Raw genomic sequence first — 15,954 nt, 5'->3', positions numbered from 1 at the left:
TCATCTTTAATTAAAAAACCCCTAGTTCTAGCCTTGCTCAATATTCCAATACACAAGCCTTCCATCGTTATGGCAGAAACTCACCTTAAAACAACGACTGCATTAACAAGTCATTTTTGCAATAAAAATGAATTTTGAAGCAGCAATGTACTGTGGGAATGATATTCTGCAGAAGAAATACGCAGTACTACACTAAAACAAATGAGCTAGTCAGCAAAGCTGCTGATGAGCAGTTTCCACTCTTTACTTCAATTTTCATGACAGATGCTGTTAGAATTAGATCCTCAAGAATAAGACAGTCTCCTCCAAAAAAGCAAGTTGGGACTAATTGGTCTCTGCCTATCCAGTGCAGTGTCTCATCAGTCTCTTTATCACTACACCATCAAATAATTACCTAGGTACTCTGTGAAGGGATTATCTAGACAAAACAGCTAAAGATTTTTCTGAAATTCAGCTATCGTACTACACCCTCTATTACCACCCCCACCCCCCCAATTCTATGAAAATATTAACAAGTGGATTCATCCTGAAAAAAGTTAGCCATAATTTCACTTATCTTTCAATCTCACTTGATTAATTGGATAGGTTCTAAAGGATCAAAAAGCCCCAATTAAACATTTAATCAATAACTCCTTGCTAATTCTATTTAGCAGATTTTTTAACTGTAGCAATGCAGTGAATATCAGCCAGCCACAACTGTTCCACACTTTCCCAGCACAGCTTGCTAGTATTAATTCCCCCTGCTCCTCTCCCATATCTTCTCTGGCATGGAGAGCTTCTCATGTTTCTGCCCTATGCACAGAAAGAGTAAGACCATTAGACATTATAGCAGTTGCTGCTTCAGAGCTGTGGCAACACGAAGTGAGACTTCCAAAGTGAAAATACTGTAAAACCGATAAAACTAAGGATTTGTCCTATGTGCTTTTGGTGATAGTCCGTGCAGACTGGCATCATCAAAACAACCCCCCAGATCTCTGCTCTTTCTGAAAATCCTTTAGTCACAGATATTCACTTGACAGATGCCTAAATGGTAACCACGGAAGAATATAAAAATAAAGACAAAATGGTTTAAGAGATTTCAGGGAAACTACATCCCTTGTGCATATCTTGGGTACAACTGCACAAAGCTGCTCTGCAATCCCAAATTTCAATAGGGTAAGAGAAGACTGTGCACATTAATGATCTTTCCTGTTTCTGAGCTTTAATCTGTAACCTTTACTACAGGAATGCAATGGAAAGAAGTAGGTCCAGCTACTATTTTAGTAAGCCCATCAGAAGGTCACCCCTCTCAAATCCTTTTGATCATTACAAAAAAAACCCAAAACACAAAACAATATGCCTTCTTTACTTGAGGTTTAAATAAATTAAAATGATACCAAAGAACCAAAATGAAAATAAAAAATCCTACCAAGCCTCCCAAGTACAGAGTGTTCTAGGCACGCTCTAAAACTCGGTGTCAAAGGAGTAGGCTTGATGCCAGCCTAAGAAATCTCACCAACACGAGAGCTCACTTTTCTCACAGCTCTTTTCAAATTGCCTTACAGATTATATGGAATTTTATTTATAGTTACTGAATTATTTTGTAACACTCTTAGTGCATCCATTTTCCCCCCACTTGCAACAACAGCTAAGAATCAAGCTTCACATAAAGTAGCCTAGAAAAATCTCTCAAATCTCCCTAGCACATGTTGCCTTTACCACCTACCTTTGCAGTCCTCCAGTCAGATTTTCCAATGCATTTTATGGAACTCTAAGGATCAGGGTCAAAATCAGATCCAAAAACCAGACTCCTAATTACAGATGTATTTGCTTGAGCAAGAGTTAATGTTCTTGTGGGTTGGCTGGGAAACCCCAGGGCACTTCCCAGAGGGGAGCAGATGGACCTAAACAATGAGCGATGCACTCTTCAAAGGAAACCTTAAAATAACCATTTATAACCTGACTCTGTCCTGCTTGCTCACATCACCCAGAGTCAACTGAAATGCAGAAGAAAGAATGACAAAGTCATATTTTCATCTGCAGACACAAAACATTTGGTTGATGCTAAAAGTCTGAAAAGTGGAGTCCTGGATCAAAAAAAAGGGAAGTTGTAGTAACAAGAGAAGAGTTGGAGGGAGAGAAGGAACACAGGGACATCAGAGCACAAACTGCTGAACAGACATGAGCCGTTTTAGGAGGAATATGGTCTCCAGGAATAAACAGGAGCTTAAGGTGTGGATAACTCCATCATCTATTGCCCCAACATTAGGACATTCAAGGGAAGATGAACATCCAAAAGCAAGAGTCAACTCAAAGAGCCTGCAAGATTACCAATTTCAAAGGAAGCCACTCCAGGGAAGAAGCACCAAATAATACTGTTACTAGAAAAAGATCCTTTGGGTAACAGGAGTTAAATTATAATAGGCAGATACAGAAATCTGCATGCCCCCAAAACCAGCATCTCATCAATAGCAAAGTCTCCACTGAGAAAAATTAAGAAAAGGCCTATCAGGAGCAAAAAGGAGCACCGTAAAGCACCAGAGCAAGCTCTCTGTGATCTGGCAAGACCTAGACTAAAACTGGTCCAGATGTGACCGCACAAAAACAACCAGAGAAGTGAAAAAAGGTTTATTTCTTAAGCACTTCCCTGATCAAAGGAGACTGGCTAAAAGAGGGCCAGAAAGACTGTTCATTTGAGAAGGATTATGGAAGGAAAGAAGCTGTTGCTAATACCCTAGAAGGGGAGCAGGGCAGCCTCAAACAAGACAAGGTAGGGCCCCCCAAAAGTTTCCTGCAGGTGATGCTCAGTCATACCGGCTTGCCATCCACACAGACAGCTCTTCCAATCTCATTCTGGACCAGAATCTCCCAGAAGTCAGCTACAGATGGAGGTTCACCCAGCAGACCTGGATCAGGGGTTTTAAATCTAATTTTTTACCTCAGGCTTGACACTTTCTCACCCGTGGCTTCACAGAAACTGGAGAGAGAAAAGCATGCTATAAAAAGCTACATTTCTTCTAAAAGGGATAAATGAAGCTGAATATTGGAAATTACAGAAAGACTTTTTCTGTAGCAGGAATGAAAAATCGAATTAGATGACAGATCACAGGGCAAGAAATAGGGGCTCAAAAAAGCATAACTGATTAAAACTCCACAAGCGGCATTAAAGGAAGTAAGAAAAGCTCCCCCCGCCCCCCCACTCCCCGACAGGAAAGAAAATTATTTGGCCAAACCTCAAAGCGAATGTGTCCCCTTTCCCAGGCTGATACTTCTCGAGGTCCACACGCGATGCTCACAGGAGGTTTCCCGAGCCTGGGGTACTATCCCCCAACGGCGGGCTGGGGGGGCTGGGAGGTGGGCAGCACCACGCAGGGGTGCTGTGGAGGTGGGGAGAGGGCTGGCCAGCAGAAAGAGTCAATTAAAAGGCCTTTCCCAAGTGGGGAAAACAGAGACTTTATACAATTAGACAGTTAGCAATGACAGCTCCCCTGTCCATGGGTGCTGCCTTGAACACACCCCGTACACAGGTGGGGAAGGGGCAGTAGGGCTTTACAAAGGCTTATGAAGGCTTTACACAAGGTTCATACCACAATTTAAGAGCACACAGAACAGAGAGAATAACATAGATAGTTATACTGGGGGGGCTGTAATTCCCCTGAAGTGTGCAGTGTAAACGCTGAAATGGCACAAACCACCAGAGCCATACGGTGGGACCGAAGCCCCATCCTTCAAAATGTAGTGCCTGGATCCTCCTTCCTCCCCACGGTTGTACAACAGTGATCCACGGGGTACAAGTCCATCTCTCCTCCCCTGCTAACAACCAATGTTCTTACACCTTCCTCCTAATTCCCAGCTATGACTTTATTTGTATTATCCTGGGGTCAATGGGCCCCAGGCACTGGCACGCTGCAACCTCCGTTACCATACAATTATTTTCAGAGTAGTTTGCATCTGGACATAGCACTTGGGTCTCACCCATGAAGCAGGTTTTAGCTATTCTTTACAGGCTGCCAAAGTCTCAACACGTAAGCGAGTGAACGCCAAAATAATGCTCACATAAAAATTACTCATGCTGGAAATCTAAAATGTTATATGAGTCTTTCCTTCCAGAGAAGGAACTACAGCTATTTGGATTTCATTCAAGCAAACATTTTCAACAACAGATACGCCTTTTAGACTAAAGCAAAAATTTCCATCAGAAAAGATCCAGTGATATTTTACCAGATTCTTCAATAAAAAAAAGACCACTTGGAGGTAAAGGTTACTTGATAATTTAAATGTTCAGTCAAACCTGAATGCCAGTATTCATCTAGAAATCAAAAAAAGTACACTGAAGCTTGTTTTCAAATTGAAAATATTGTATTTTTTTAATTATGTGCACACTTCGTGCAGCATATACCCCTGTGTTTATAACACTGGTTTCCCAAACCTTTATTTCCATCACAGATGTTTATCAAGACCAAAGAAAACAGAACAAAAGTCTCCTGGACCAAATTCAAGAGTCTCTTAAAGCAGGAACATTTCAGTCATATTCTTTGCTCATCTCTGCTGCTGCTACAGAAAGGGGAGGGGGAGCTTCCCCACACTCTGGCTCAGAGCTTGGCATCTAAAATGTCAAAAAGGCAAAGATCACCTCACTCGCCTAAACTCAGCCAACTGGAAAGGAACAGCATTTCTTGACATCAGCCCTAAGAGATGCAAGGTTCGAGTTGCTCTAACACTTTATGATGGATTTGATGTATCATATTTCTGCAACCGATAGCATTAAAGGATTTAAAATACATCGTGACATCACACTAACCACCCTTCGCAAGACCTAGGGTAACAAGACACACTGAAATTCAGCTGCCTCTGCGTGCAGTGCTACCAATGCTGCATTTGCACATCCTACACAACAATTTCTGACTAAAGCCAAGAGAGATCATACACTTACTTGAAATCAGTGATGATTAAATTGTAATGAAATGTTGCCATTTTGTCAGGGTACCAGGTTAATAATCTCAAATAAAAAATGCTGAGGGTTGTGGGTTTTTTAAATGATCACAGTGGCTGCGACCCGAGTTTTACGTTTTACAGGTATGATACATGATTTCAGAGCTTTTGGGGGGGGGGGGGGGGGGGGAGCAGGGAACACAATGACATATCTCAAAAAAGGCATAAATGGGATCCAGAATTTAACATTAAAATTCTACTTAGCTTCTTCACCTCTTTACTTTTTAATATAGCACATTAGTTATATTGATGGGGAACTAAGGCCAGCTTCAGATCACTAACTGATGGTATGTTCAGACTAGCTGGACAAGAAACAGGCACATTTTCAGCAAACGATAACAGAACCTCCACAAATATGCCTAAGAGTGTGACCAATTCTTTTATCACCAAAGGTATCACTTCCCCTGGTATCTTTTTATTTACAATCTTTCTGTCTCTTTCATACACACACAAATCCACACTACTTGAAATTATTGTTTTTTCCTCAGTCTATATATTTGCTTTTTGTTTATGAATATGAACGCATCAGCACACAAAACAGAACGGGAGGATAACACCTAGTAACAGACTGTGGTTACAGTAGAAGTTCTTACACATAGAACAGTTTAAGCACAGTAGGAATTTATTTAACATAAGAATTTGTAATTTTATTATTCTTACTGTGACTGCTGAGTTACAGCAGTAGCAATTCATTTCTTACTAACTACAGAATCCAGGAAGATGTAGGAAGCTGAAGCCACCAAGTTTTACAGGTTCAAACAGTCCATAGACTTGTTTCACACAATTTTGGGTAAGCCTGTAAGGAACACAGAGGTCCAGCCTGCAGGGCTCCAAATCTTCAGTAAGACATTGGGCTGCTTTGGATTAGAGGGGAAACAAAGAAACAGGGGGTGAAGGGGAAGACTGGAAGTTGCAATTGTGAAGGCAACATTTACAATGAAAGTAGGTCAAGATCCACAGAGCAATGCCTGCTTACACTTGCAAAAACCAAGGGATATCGAGTCATTTAGGGCACACTTGGTCATTTCAATGAAAAGTAACTCTGATGTGGATGATTACCCTTTGGATATCTACAATGTTAACTACATTGCTACCTGGAGTGATAAAGAGAGGAAGAGTTCTTCTTTTCATAGTCCTCCAATAGCACATGACAGGACTGAAAAAATGAGATAGATAATGGGGACTCTGGAATACATTCTCTGGAAGCAGATCCAATGCAAAGTTAGGCAGTTGAAAGCTGTGGCTTCAGGGGAAACTGAGGCTATCTAACAGCTCCCTGGAGCCAAAAGAAGACGGTATTCCCATCCCCTCCTTTGTTCTTTGTCGTCTTCTCCTAGAAGCCGAGTTCCTCCTTTACATTGCCTCTAGCCAAAACTATATCCCTTTACAAACCGCTTTAACTCACTGTAAGAACAAGAAATACCTAGGCTTTCTGTTGCTTTTCAGTGAGATAATTGACTGATACAGGCATCTTCACTGGTGCTTGGCAAACGAGAAGCAGCCGGGACACCCTCCTCCCACATCCAGGCGAGCTGCTTGAGCAGTCTGTCCTTCTCGTGAAGCCACAGCTCAGCATAATCCCACCTCGGAACCAGCAGACCGGAATACCTTAGTGCTTCTCAGCCTTCATATTAACCAACTTGTGGAGCTACCTGATTATATATATATTTAAAAAAGATTATTTTGGTAGTGAAGATCAGCAATGGAGTGTCAAACTCAAATACCTGCGGGCTGTGTGTCTACACTGGGGATTAGTCACTTCACAGATGCAAGCATAATGGACGATTTCAGTGCATTTGTACTCTTCCTAAACTAGTTCTCCTTGAACCTACAGTGTACCTACAGCCTAGCATCTCAGCAAGAATCAGCATGGGTCCAACTCTGCATTCCCTAAAATCTGTCTTATCTAAGTTTTACATTATCCGGGCTATCTTATTTATTATTACTGTGCAGCAACAAATCAGCTGCAGTCAGGATTGTTCAACAGAAAGGGCGTAAGATTGCATGGTAGAAGTGGTCTAAAATGTAGACACATGCTGGTAACAAAAATCTCAATCACCCAGGATAAGATGGTTTGACCTCCCAAAGGGGGGAAAAAAAAAAACCCAACCAAAACCCAAAAACTTGGAATGAAGTAAATCCCTACAAAAAGACAACCTCAGAAAGAAAACGTCAACTCAGATTTGTGCTTTGTTGCTGTTATTTACATTTCCAGTAAAATCAAACAGTGGTAAATTTGAACTGTAGACTGTGTAAAAAATCCTCTGCCTGGAAGACGGTAAACACATGAAATTCAAACCCAAATGAAAACTGGTAATAAAGGAAAAAACCCAATACCAGTCCATAAATACAGGCCCAAAAATACAAGCTCTCAAGTCCATTCCTAGCAGTGCTGCAATTACTTAACCAGATGTCAAGTGTGCCAGGTCAAAAATAAGAACAGCCTTCTTAAAGGCAGGCAACGTGAAACTTTTAAAACCATAATCCATCTCTCTGAAAATTAATCAGAAAATTGTACTAACAAACCTCCCAGGGCTCTAAAAATGTGAAGTGATGCATGACTGCAATGGAATTCTAAAATTGCCAACTGATTTGAAGGAGGTCTTACATACATACACACACACACACATATATATATAAGAGGAAAATTTTATATAGTTAAAAAGAAGTGATCTATGGCATATAGCAAGCACCTGAAGCTGTGAGAACCCACTCTCAGATCTGGCTACTGATTCTTCTCCTGATGATGTGCAGCAACATTACGGGGTCACATCTAATGAAAAGTGCTTTGTCAGCCCGGACTTTGCAAGAACTCATGAATATGTGAGCCCCATCGCGTTACATTCATATCATGCTCTGCCCAGTGAAAAGAGCTACTATGTACTGAGGCACCCTGATTTCAAACAGCAGCATCTTGTGTACCTAAAAGCTCCTCCTGATAAAACTAAAAGCCAAAATCTTTGCATACAGCCAAATATTTCCAAAGAAGCTAGTGTGTTGTGCTCTGATGTTCTGAAACCTATTCTTGGAAAACCTAACTGTGGAATACTAATGTCTTTACAGCCTCCCCCCTCCTCTTTTTTAAAGGAGCAACAACTGAGAAGTTGGTCATAGTGGGCCTACATCTATGTAGTGGTTATATTCTCTTCTGCTCCTTTTATTTCATAAAAATTACATCTAATGCACTAAACACATGCTTGTTTATAAATAAACACAAGTCAGCACAAGAACACACACAACAAAAGCTATTCAATAACAGTGCACTTCATTGTATCTCTTATTAGGTGTTTTATGGAACTTGCCTAACACCTTAAAATGTAATAGTAAGCATGCCTACAGATTTCACAAACATACAGAAAACATCCAATTAAAATGCAGCAAGGTCAATTTGATAAATGCAGTATTATTAGCATAAGCTTCTTCCCTTGTTAAAAGCTTGACTCTGCCATGCCTAGAGATACAGGGCAGATGTCTGCTCAGAAAGCAAATACCTCTTTAAATCAATGGTGCTTTTTATGAAGTAGGATACTGTAATGAAACTGGCCCTTCACAATTTAATTGTGCAACATCAACTACAGCTGAAGAAATTATAGTTGATTAATTCATTTTCTAAAAAAGTAAAGGAGAATACTGCTGCCTCTACCTATGAGCCCATTTCGAGGTCAATGGTAAGAGAAATGGGTAGCTTTCCATCTTTGCACTCTCATCCTCTGCCTGGAGACACCACCTTTTAAATTGGATTCACATGGCAGTGACACACCTCTATTTTGACTGCAGTAGCATTAGAGAGGAAAAAGGGGGTAGGGGAGAAGAGACTATATTTTTCACAAGCACTCAGGTACAATGGAAGTCCATTTGCCAAGTGACATAGGACCAAATTCTCAAAGTTATAGATGTGCCTAAAAGACCTACACAGACATCACCCCAGCGAGATTTCTCAAAGGCACCAATGTGAAACAGAAGACAGCTCAGAATGCAAAGTTAGTTATTATGGCTATTGGCTGGTAGCACACCGCAGCTACTGCTCTCAGACATTATTGTGATCCACTAATTGCACAAATACATTCATTACCAAACTGTCTCTGCCCCATATCTAACTGTTAGCTTACTGCCCAACAACCCACTACAATTCTTGTCCAAATCCCTTAACCAGCCCTGCCAAATCTGTTCTCCTTAACTTCATGCACTGTGTAAGTACAGGACACACTTCAAGTTTCTCCATACAGGGAACTCAGAACAGGTACTTTATTTCAATTATTTGTAAAATTCAGTCACTGAGTCCAACATCACAGTCATTTGTGCACTTCACTGAAATGGCTGCAGCATCACGCAGAACCGCAACATACACTGACATTTGGCAGCAGAACCCGTGAGCCATCTTCACAGGCTCAGAGAGAATATTCCACTGTGGCACACTGAAAAAAGTCTAGGTTTCCTGAAACTGCACTAAAAAGCTCAGCTGTCCAAACAAGTTTCATACCTGCATGGTTTTACATTACTCAGTTTTACAGAAATAACTGAGAGAAATAATTACAACGTCACAAGCCTTACCTTCCCAATTTTCATATCAGAAAAAGTCTGAAAGGATTTTAGTTACCTTGCACTTGTTAGGACATTGATTTATTTTTTTTCCAGTCACATATATACGATCTTTATAAGGATGTTGCTCTTACGGATAGTCATACTGCAACAATCCATAAAGCCACTAAGATTGAAGAAGATGTTTTGAGAAGACCTCTTCCTCCAGATAAAAGGTGGAGTGACCCAAGATGCTTTCACTTTTCATCACTGCCCTTTATGTCAGCAATAAATGTGTCAGAGTTCATCCAAGCCCTCCCTAATCCAATTTTAAATGAGCTGGCTTAAAACAGAGTAAGAGACAATTAGCCACAAGAACTGCCACTGGACGAATACATCAGTAACATCTTAAACCACCTCAGCTATTTTAAAATTGGATTTGTCCACACCTCTACTTTAGTACTTTAGTAGAGGTGTGCATCATGCTGCCAGAGCATATTTCAGAGGAGGTACATAGGCCATTTTGGTTCAAGTGAATCACTTCAATGATATCAGTATAGTTAATGTAGTACAAACTGGCAGAGATAAAAATAAGAAAATATTTCAGGCCAGTACCAAGCAGCTGGTAGCTTACACTGTAACTGTGAGAAATAGAGGTGGATTTGAAAACTTAGAATTAAAAGCAGCCACAACTCACTCATTTTGTTCTTAAAAAACAAAAATAAATAAAAATAAATAAAATAAAATATCCAAACAGTTTATTCAAGGAAGAAAACAAACCCCTCTGATTTCTGTTCTCAAGTTCCTCTTTTGGCATCTAGTGACTCATGACAGAGTATCTGTTCACTAATATCTACTCAGAGTCCTCAAGAAAACCCAGATTTTGTCCCCCAGTATTAAAATTCTCAAATTCAGGAGCAATAGCAGCACACAGTACATTTCTCTATCTTGTTGTTGTTATTAATTAAGTCCCATTTGCTGCTCCTGAACTGCTATTACTCAGTTGCACTGAATGGGCGTGTTAAAAAGTAATGGAAGATGGATCAACAGCTGTAGTTATTATGAAAATTATGGCAATAACATCAGAGGAATTGCAGCTGCTCAACTCATGCAAATACTAGCTACTTGACAATGACTATAATTACACAGTATGTCAAACAACATAGCTGGAGTAAAAGTAGAGACTACATATTTTAGAAAGCCAAAAGATTTCCATTTCATTATGTTCACATTCCCTAAACTCCTATTTAGGGATAACAAGATTCACTTTCTGTCAACGGACTCGCAGATACAGACAGGTCTACTAAGTCTCCCAGGTGCACTCTCCTGCCAGCGCTGCAGCTGTCAAACATGGTACCTCTCTGCACATTTACTAGGCATTTATAATAAATACAGCCTGTACTCAGAGGCCGTAAGTCAGAGCTGGGGTTCCAGTTCACTGGGTGCTGTGCAGATATGAAGAAAGATACAGCTGCATCTAGTTTCAAAGCAAAGGAGTATTGCCTCCGAGTGGCTCAGGCAATGCAGATACCATCTCCTCTACCCAAAGCCTGTTCCTGATACCTGGAACAGCACTGTAATACTCTAGTGTACTTTGCTTAGTATTACTTTGGAATGTAAGTACTTTCAGCTTGTTCTGGACAATTCCTTTCCCACTTCAGGCGCTAAGGCCCTCTGAAAGAGCACATCTTCTCAGATAAAAACTTTACTAAAAGCTCCTTATTGTCAGAAAGGCTGTGCACAGTGCTTATCCTGTTACCTCTGTAGGCTGTTTGCACGTTAGCAACTGTTTGTATAAAGTGGCATTTTGTTATTTTCATTTCTTCCAGTTCCTGTTCTGCATTCAGCCTCTTTAACTAAAGCCTTCTGCTTTTTGCTAGCTGTTTCATGCTGGCAAATCCCTGCACCTGCATAGAAAAAAACAGGGACAGAACCTCATTTGCTTTCCTCTGCACCCCACACTCTTGTTTCAAAAACTGTACAGCGTGAAGTTATGTTACAAATAATAAACCCAGAACATGAAATACCATACTCATGGAGAGTTTTATTTATTTATTTTTACGTATGACAGCCACATAAAGAGACATAAGGGGATATACAATTTTGCAGTCCTCCTACCTCTCGCTCGGGGGTGAGAAGTTGGACCCATTTGGTGTATAACACTGTTGGTTGCTAAAGCTCCTCACTGCTCTTGTTTTACACAGTGATTCAAACTGTATATCCTGGTAGTAAGTAACCTTTCCTTTGTACTATCAGGAAACCCAAACTTTTTTTTCCTGTGAAGTCTGCAGACAAAGCCCAGTTCCAAATGCCTTGGAATTCAGGGACATGACTCCTGGTAAAAGTGGTACCTCAAGCTTCCCATATTTCATAGGTGTAGTCATTAATCACCGACCCAACATGACAGCGACTCAAATTGTTGATCTTACCTGAAATCACATGCTGTGGTAAGTTCTGCTCCTCCTCCAACAGCTTTTCCTTGGACTAGTGCAACACTGATCAAAGGCAATCTACACAAGAGAGTTTTGCAAGCAAAGTTCATGCTTTTAGTCTTTCAGAATGACAAAAGAATTCAAGCAAACCACCTCTATAGTAAAAGTTCAGAAAAATATACTGTTTCAGTTCATTCAAATAACTACATCTTTGTGGGTAAGCAGCACAATACCAATTCCACTTATGCCAAAGTGATTATTCTGTAATTGATATGGAATCCCAAAATGAAAACAGCAAGACAGATATATCAAATGGAATCAAAGAAGATCATGTACTGTGTTATGAAAAATACCTGCTATAGATTATCTGCAAGAATATCCTGCAAGTGACAGGACAGTGACACAAGACTGTGCTAAGCCAGTACACTACAGAAAGCAGCAGAAAGGGACACAAAGAACTGAAGGGCTGCATTATCTAAAAATAATGAGATTTAGCATGAGACCTTCAGCACCTTCTTCAGAGTTCTATCATCTCAGCCATCAACAAAACTTTTTTTTTGGAGGACAAAACCATCCTTTGAGGATAGCAACAATCTGTTACCTTTGATGGTGTTGTATTTAATCATGCTCTAGGTATTTAATCATGTTCAAGGTAATTCAAAGGACAGAGGGAAGGAAGAGTAGGGAGAACTTTCCCCACTGCCATTGCAAAATGAATACTAATGAACAGTGACTGACTTAGGATAAGCCAAGTTCCCTAAGAAACAAAGACAATTGGTTAGTCCCAGAATTTGCATGCTGATATAGCTGTGTTGTCTTTTACTACGAAGAGACATTTAACTCATTGAGCAGTTCTGAAACCACATTCAGAAGTCAGCTTCCCAATCATGACCACATGTTTGGTTTTACTTCTACTTTAACAGAAGCACCAACAATTTCTTATGGCTCAAGTGAACCCACTGGAAGAGGGTAACCTCATTTTTCCTATGGTCTATGAGGAACCAGAAGATATGGTTCCAAGTCCCCTACATCCATACTCTGATCCCTTTGAGGCACCTCCTTCAGGATCACAGTAAGCCTCCGCTCCCTCTGAAGGAGACTGATCCCATCTACAAGAGATGTCCCCAGACAGCAGTTCAGTGCTCCCCCTGAACCACAGCTCCAACACACTCTAAGTCAAGACACCTGAGGTGAGGGCTTAATCTTCATACAACTTCCTCCTCTTTGCTTTGCCCCATCAACTTTGATTACACGGAGACCAACTTATACAAACATGTTCTAATTCCGATCCTGAGGATTCCTTACAGTAGTACTGCTACTAAGTCTCCAATCTCCTGGGCAGTTTTACAGAATAATGTTAACTCATAACACTTTCTCATATAGATTATCTGAAGAAAAGAAAAATAATATTTATCTTCAAAGAGCTCTGAGCAGAAAAAAGACAGACTCTATCACACATGGATTTAATAGAAATGTGATTTCTTAAGGGAAGCTAAATCTAAAGGAAAGGAAAAAATGTTTTTCAGAAGTACCAGATGGTAGAACTGAATACAGTCCTCTTATGAAGTGGGAAGATTAAATAAATATATTAAATAAATGTTACCTGTGTAGGCTGCATAAGCTGGCCCTGCTTGTTTTTTGGGAGCTACCGATTTCCACTGAGTTACAGAAGACAGCCTCAGAAACTCTGAAGGCTTAGATTTCCTTAACTCTAGGTGTCTCCTGGCCCTCCACATACAAGCCTATAGGTCTTTTTTTTCCTGTTTCAATCTCTGGAAAGTCTAATAGTTGCAAAATGTCAAGGCCTAATTTAAATCCATAAATACCTACCTGATTAACATGTGTGAATACAAGGTCTGGGATTCAAAATTACATACTTAAAACTACGTATTTAACTTTAAACATCTTGTTAAAGAGTTAGCCAAAACATATTCCAATCCTTGTAATTACTTCATAAAGAAAGGTAAATAAAATATATTACCTCATAAGTCTGGTTAAGGTGTTTTGCATAAACATGCACATATTCATCCCATCCTACAAAAAAATAGGAAATTAAAAAATGTTAAGTGATCCTAACGTGAAGCAATTAAACACACAGATGGAGTAGACAGGAATATTCATTATATTTACTTTAGCTGGGTTTTCTTTCTCTTTGGTTAATCTTGCCCTAATTCCAGCCCAACCACACTATGCACAAATAGAAAACCTAGCATAAATCAGGTTAAAAAATCAGAACTCAATCAATTTATATGAATTTCAGTTATAATTTCCTCTTTCCTCTTAATTTCCTCTTCTTACTCCCAGTTAAACACCCATAAAGCTGACTTTTAAAAGTCTGTATAGGACCTTAGATCACTGCATACTTTTTACTGTTCCAAATCCATAAAGTTTTAGACAAGATACAATTTACCAACTTCATTTTTTATTGTTTGGGCCAAAAGCATTTCAGCCAAAAAAAACCCAACCCAAACCCAGAAAGAAGGTTCTTCTTATTTCTCTCCTCCTTTATGTTTTACATCAGCTTGCAAACAATAGTGAATAGGGAACAATCGTTCCCTTCTCTTCCAGTACAAGAGCTAAGGGGTTCCAAATAACATCAGTTGCTGCTGGGTTCAAAACAAATACTTCTTCCTACAACATGCAGTTAAACTGTGGAACACTTTGCAGCAGGGCATTGCAACCTCTAAAAGACTACATGAATTCAAGAACAACTACATAAACTCAGGACAGAAAAATCAACAAAAGGTTATTAAACACAAGATAACACCTCTAGCTTTAGAGGTCTTAGTCACAAGTTGCTGGGGACCAAAAGAATATTTTGAAGCAAAATCAGTATCTATCTGCCTGCCTTGTTCTTATATTCTTTCTCAGACAGCTACTGTTAACCAGGAACTCAACAAATGACTGGGCTAAATGACCCAGTATGACCGTGTTCATATACATACTGAACTGTATACACTGAACTACACATGTGCCATTTAATCCAGATTTTAAAAAAAAATGTTTGGACACTGTAGAAGTAAAAAAGCAGTAGATAACAATTTCAGTAAGTCTTTCAAAAAAAAAAACAAACCAAAAAACCAACACCAAACAAAAAAATCCCCAAACAAATCATAGGAAGAAAAAGAACAAACAAATGTATCTTTATCGGCATTTACTAATTTCTAAAACACAGTTTTACAGGGGTTGGCAAGTTAAAGAATCTGCCTTAATTAAAAGCTTCTGACTCATACCTCAGGGAAAGAAAATATACGCAGTAAGTACATCTTGGAACAGGACTTTGAAATAATAGTAGGTCAACTTCAGCTGATTTATTGTCCATTTATTCCTGCGTTCCCAAGACCTACTCTGCCGAACATCAACCAGCATTATGGTGTCTAAGAACAGATCTCTGACAGATATAAGTTGCCACGACAATTGCTACACAGGAACCAGTGAATTCAGTTTCATTACATTGAAGGCCTGCTTGAAAATTTCAGCACATGTTGATTTATAAAGAGGCTTTTAGTTATCACTGTAGCCACCTCCTACACCCATTGAGACCAACAGCAATATTTCCATTCCAAATTAAAGAACAATCAAATCCTCCATGATAGCTGTCTTAACAGCTAAGTTTAAAACCCACACAAACATACGGGGTACCAGTTCTCAGGCACAGACTTGCACAATTCCCATACTACAACCACCAGGATGAAGCTGCAAAAAAGCTCTTCAGAGAAAGTAATTTTTCACTTCATCACAGCAGAGTCCTTGCATTCAAATTGGCCATCTCAATTCATACCAAAATCCAAAATGGTAATTAAAGATTAATGCCACAACAGACCAGCTTGATAAATGCAGTTATGACTGAGCAGACAAAAAGAAAGGTCTTCATATTCTCAGGTGGTGGAGAGATTACTGTGTATCACATGGAAAAAATGCCTGCACAGAAAACACTTGGGGGGAAAGAAGAAATAAAAATCACAATTACTTGAGTCCTGGCCAACATACCCTTCAAACCTTCCTGATAAGAAAAAGAAGGCTACTAGTCAGA

The 15,954-nt window shown here is 39.7% G+C and overlaps 1 protein-coding gene across 9 annotated transcripts in view; it reads right to left on the bottom strand.

The window, feature by feature from the left end:
- Positions 1-15,954, bottom strand: part of ECHDC1 (ethylmalonyl-CoA decarboxylase 1) — a 40,766-nt gene that overhangs the window by 9,224 nt on the left and 15,588 nt on the right. For all 9 annotated transcript variants that reach the window (XR_008234242.1, XM_052781136.1, XM_052781140.1 and 6 more), the window contains 2 exons: positions 13,903-13,955; positions 11,919-11,999 (listed from right to left, as the gene is read on the bottom strand). Coding sequence is in view for 8 of the 9 variants with exons in the window: in XM_052781136.1 (XP_052637096.1) it covers positions 11,919-11,999; positions 13,903-13,955 (134 nt within the window). In the remaining variant the exon portion in view is untranslated. The remainder of the gene's footprint in view (positions 1-11,918; positions 12,000-13,902; positions 13,956-15,954) is intronic.

The sequence above is a fragment of the Harpia harpyja genome, chromosome 3 (assembly GCF_026419915.1).
Source record: "Harpia harpyja isolate bHarHar1 chromosome 3, bHarHar1 primary haplotype, whole genome shotgun sequence".
In the NCBI taxonomy this organism is placed as follows: domain Eukaryota; kingdom Metazoa; phylum Chordata; class Aves; order Accipitriformes; family Accipitridae; genus Harpia; species Harpia harpyja.
The sequence above is the reverse complement of the archived record's forward strand: the minus strand, read 5'-3'. Positions and strand labels throughout refer to the sequence as shown.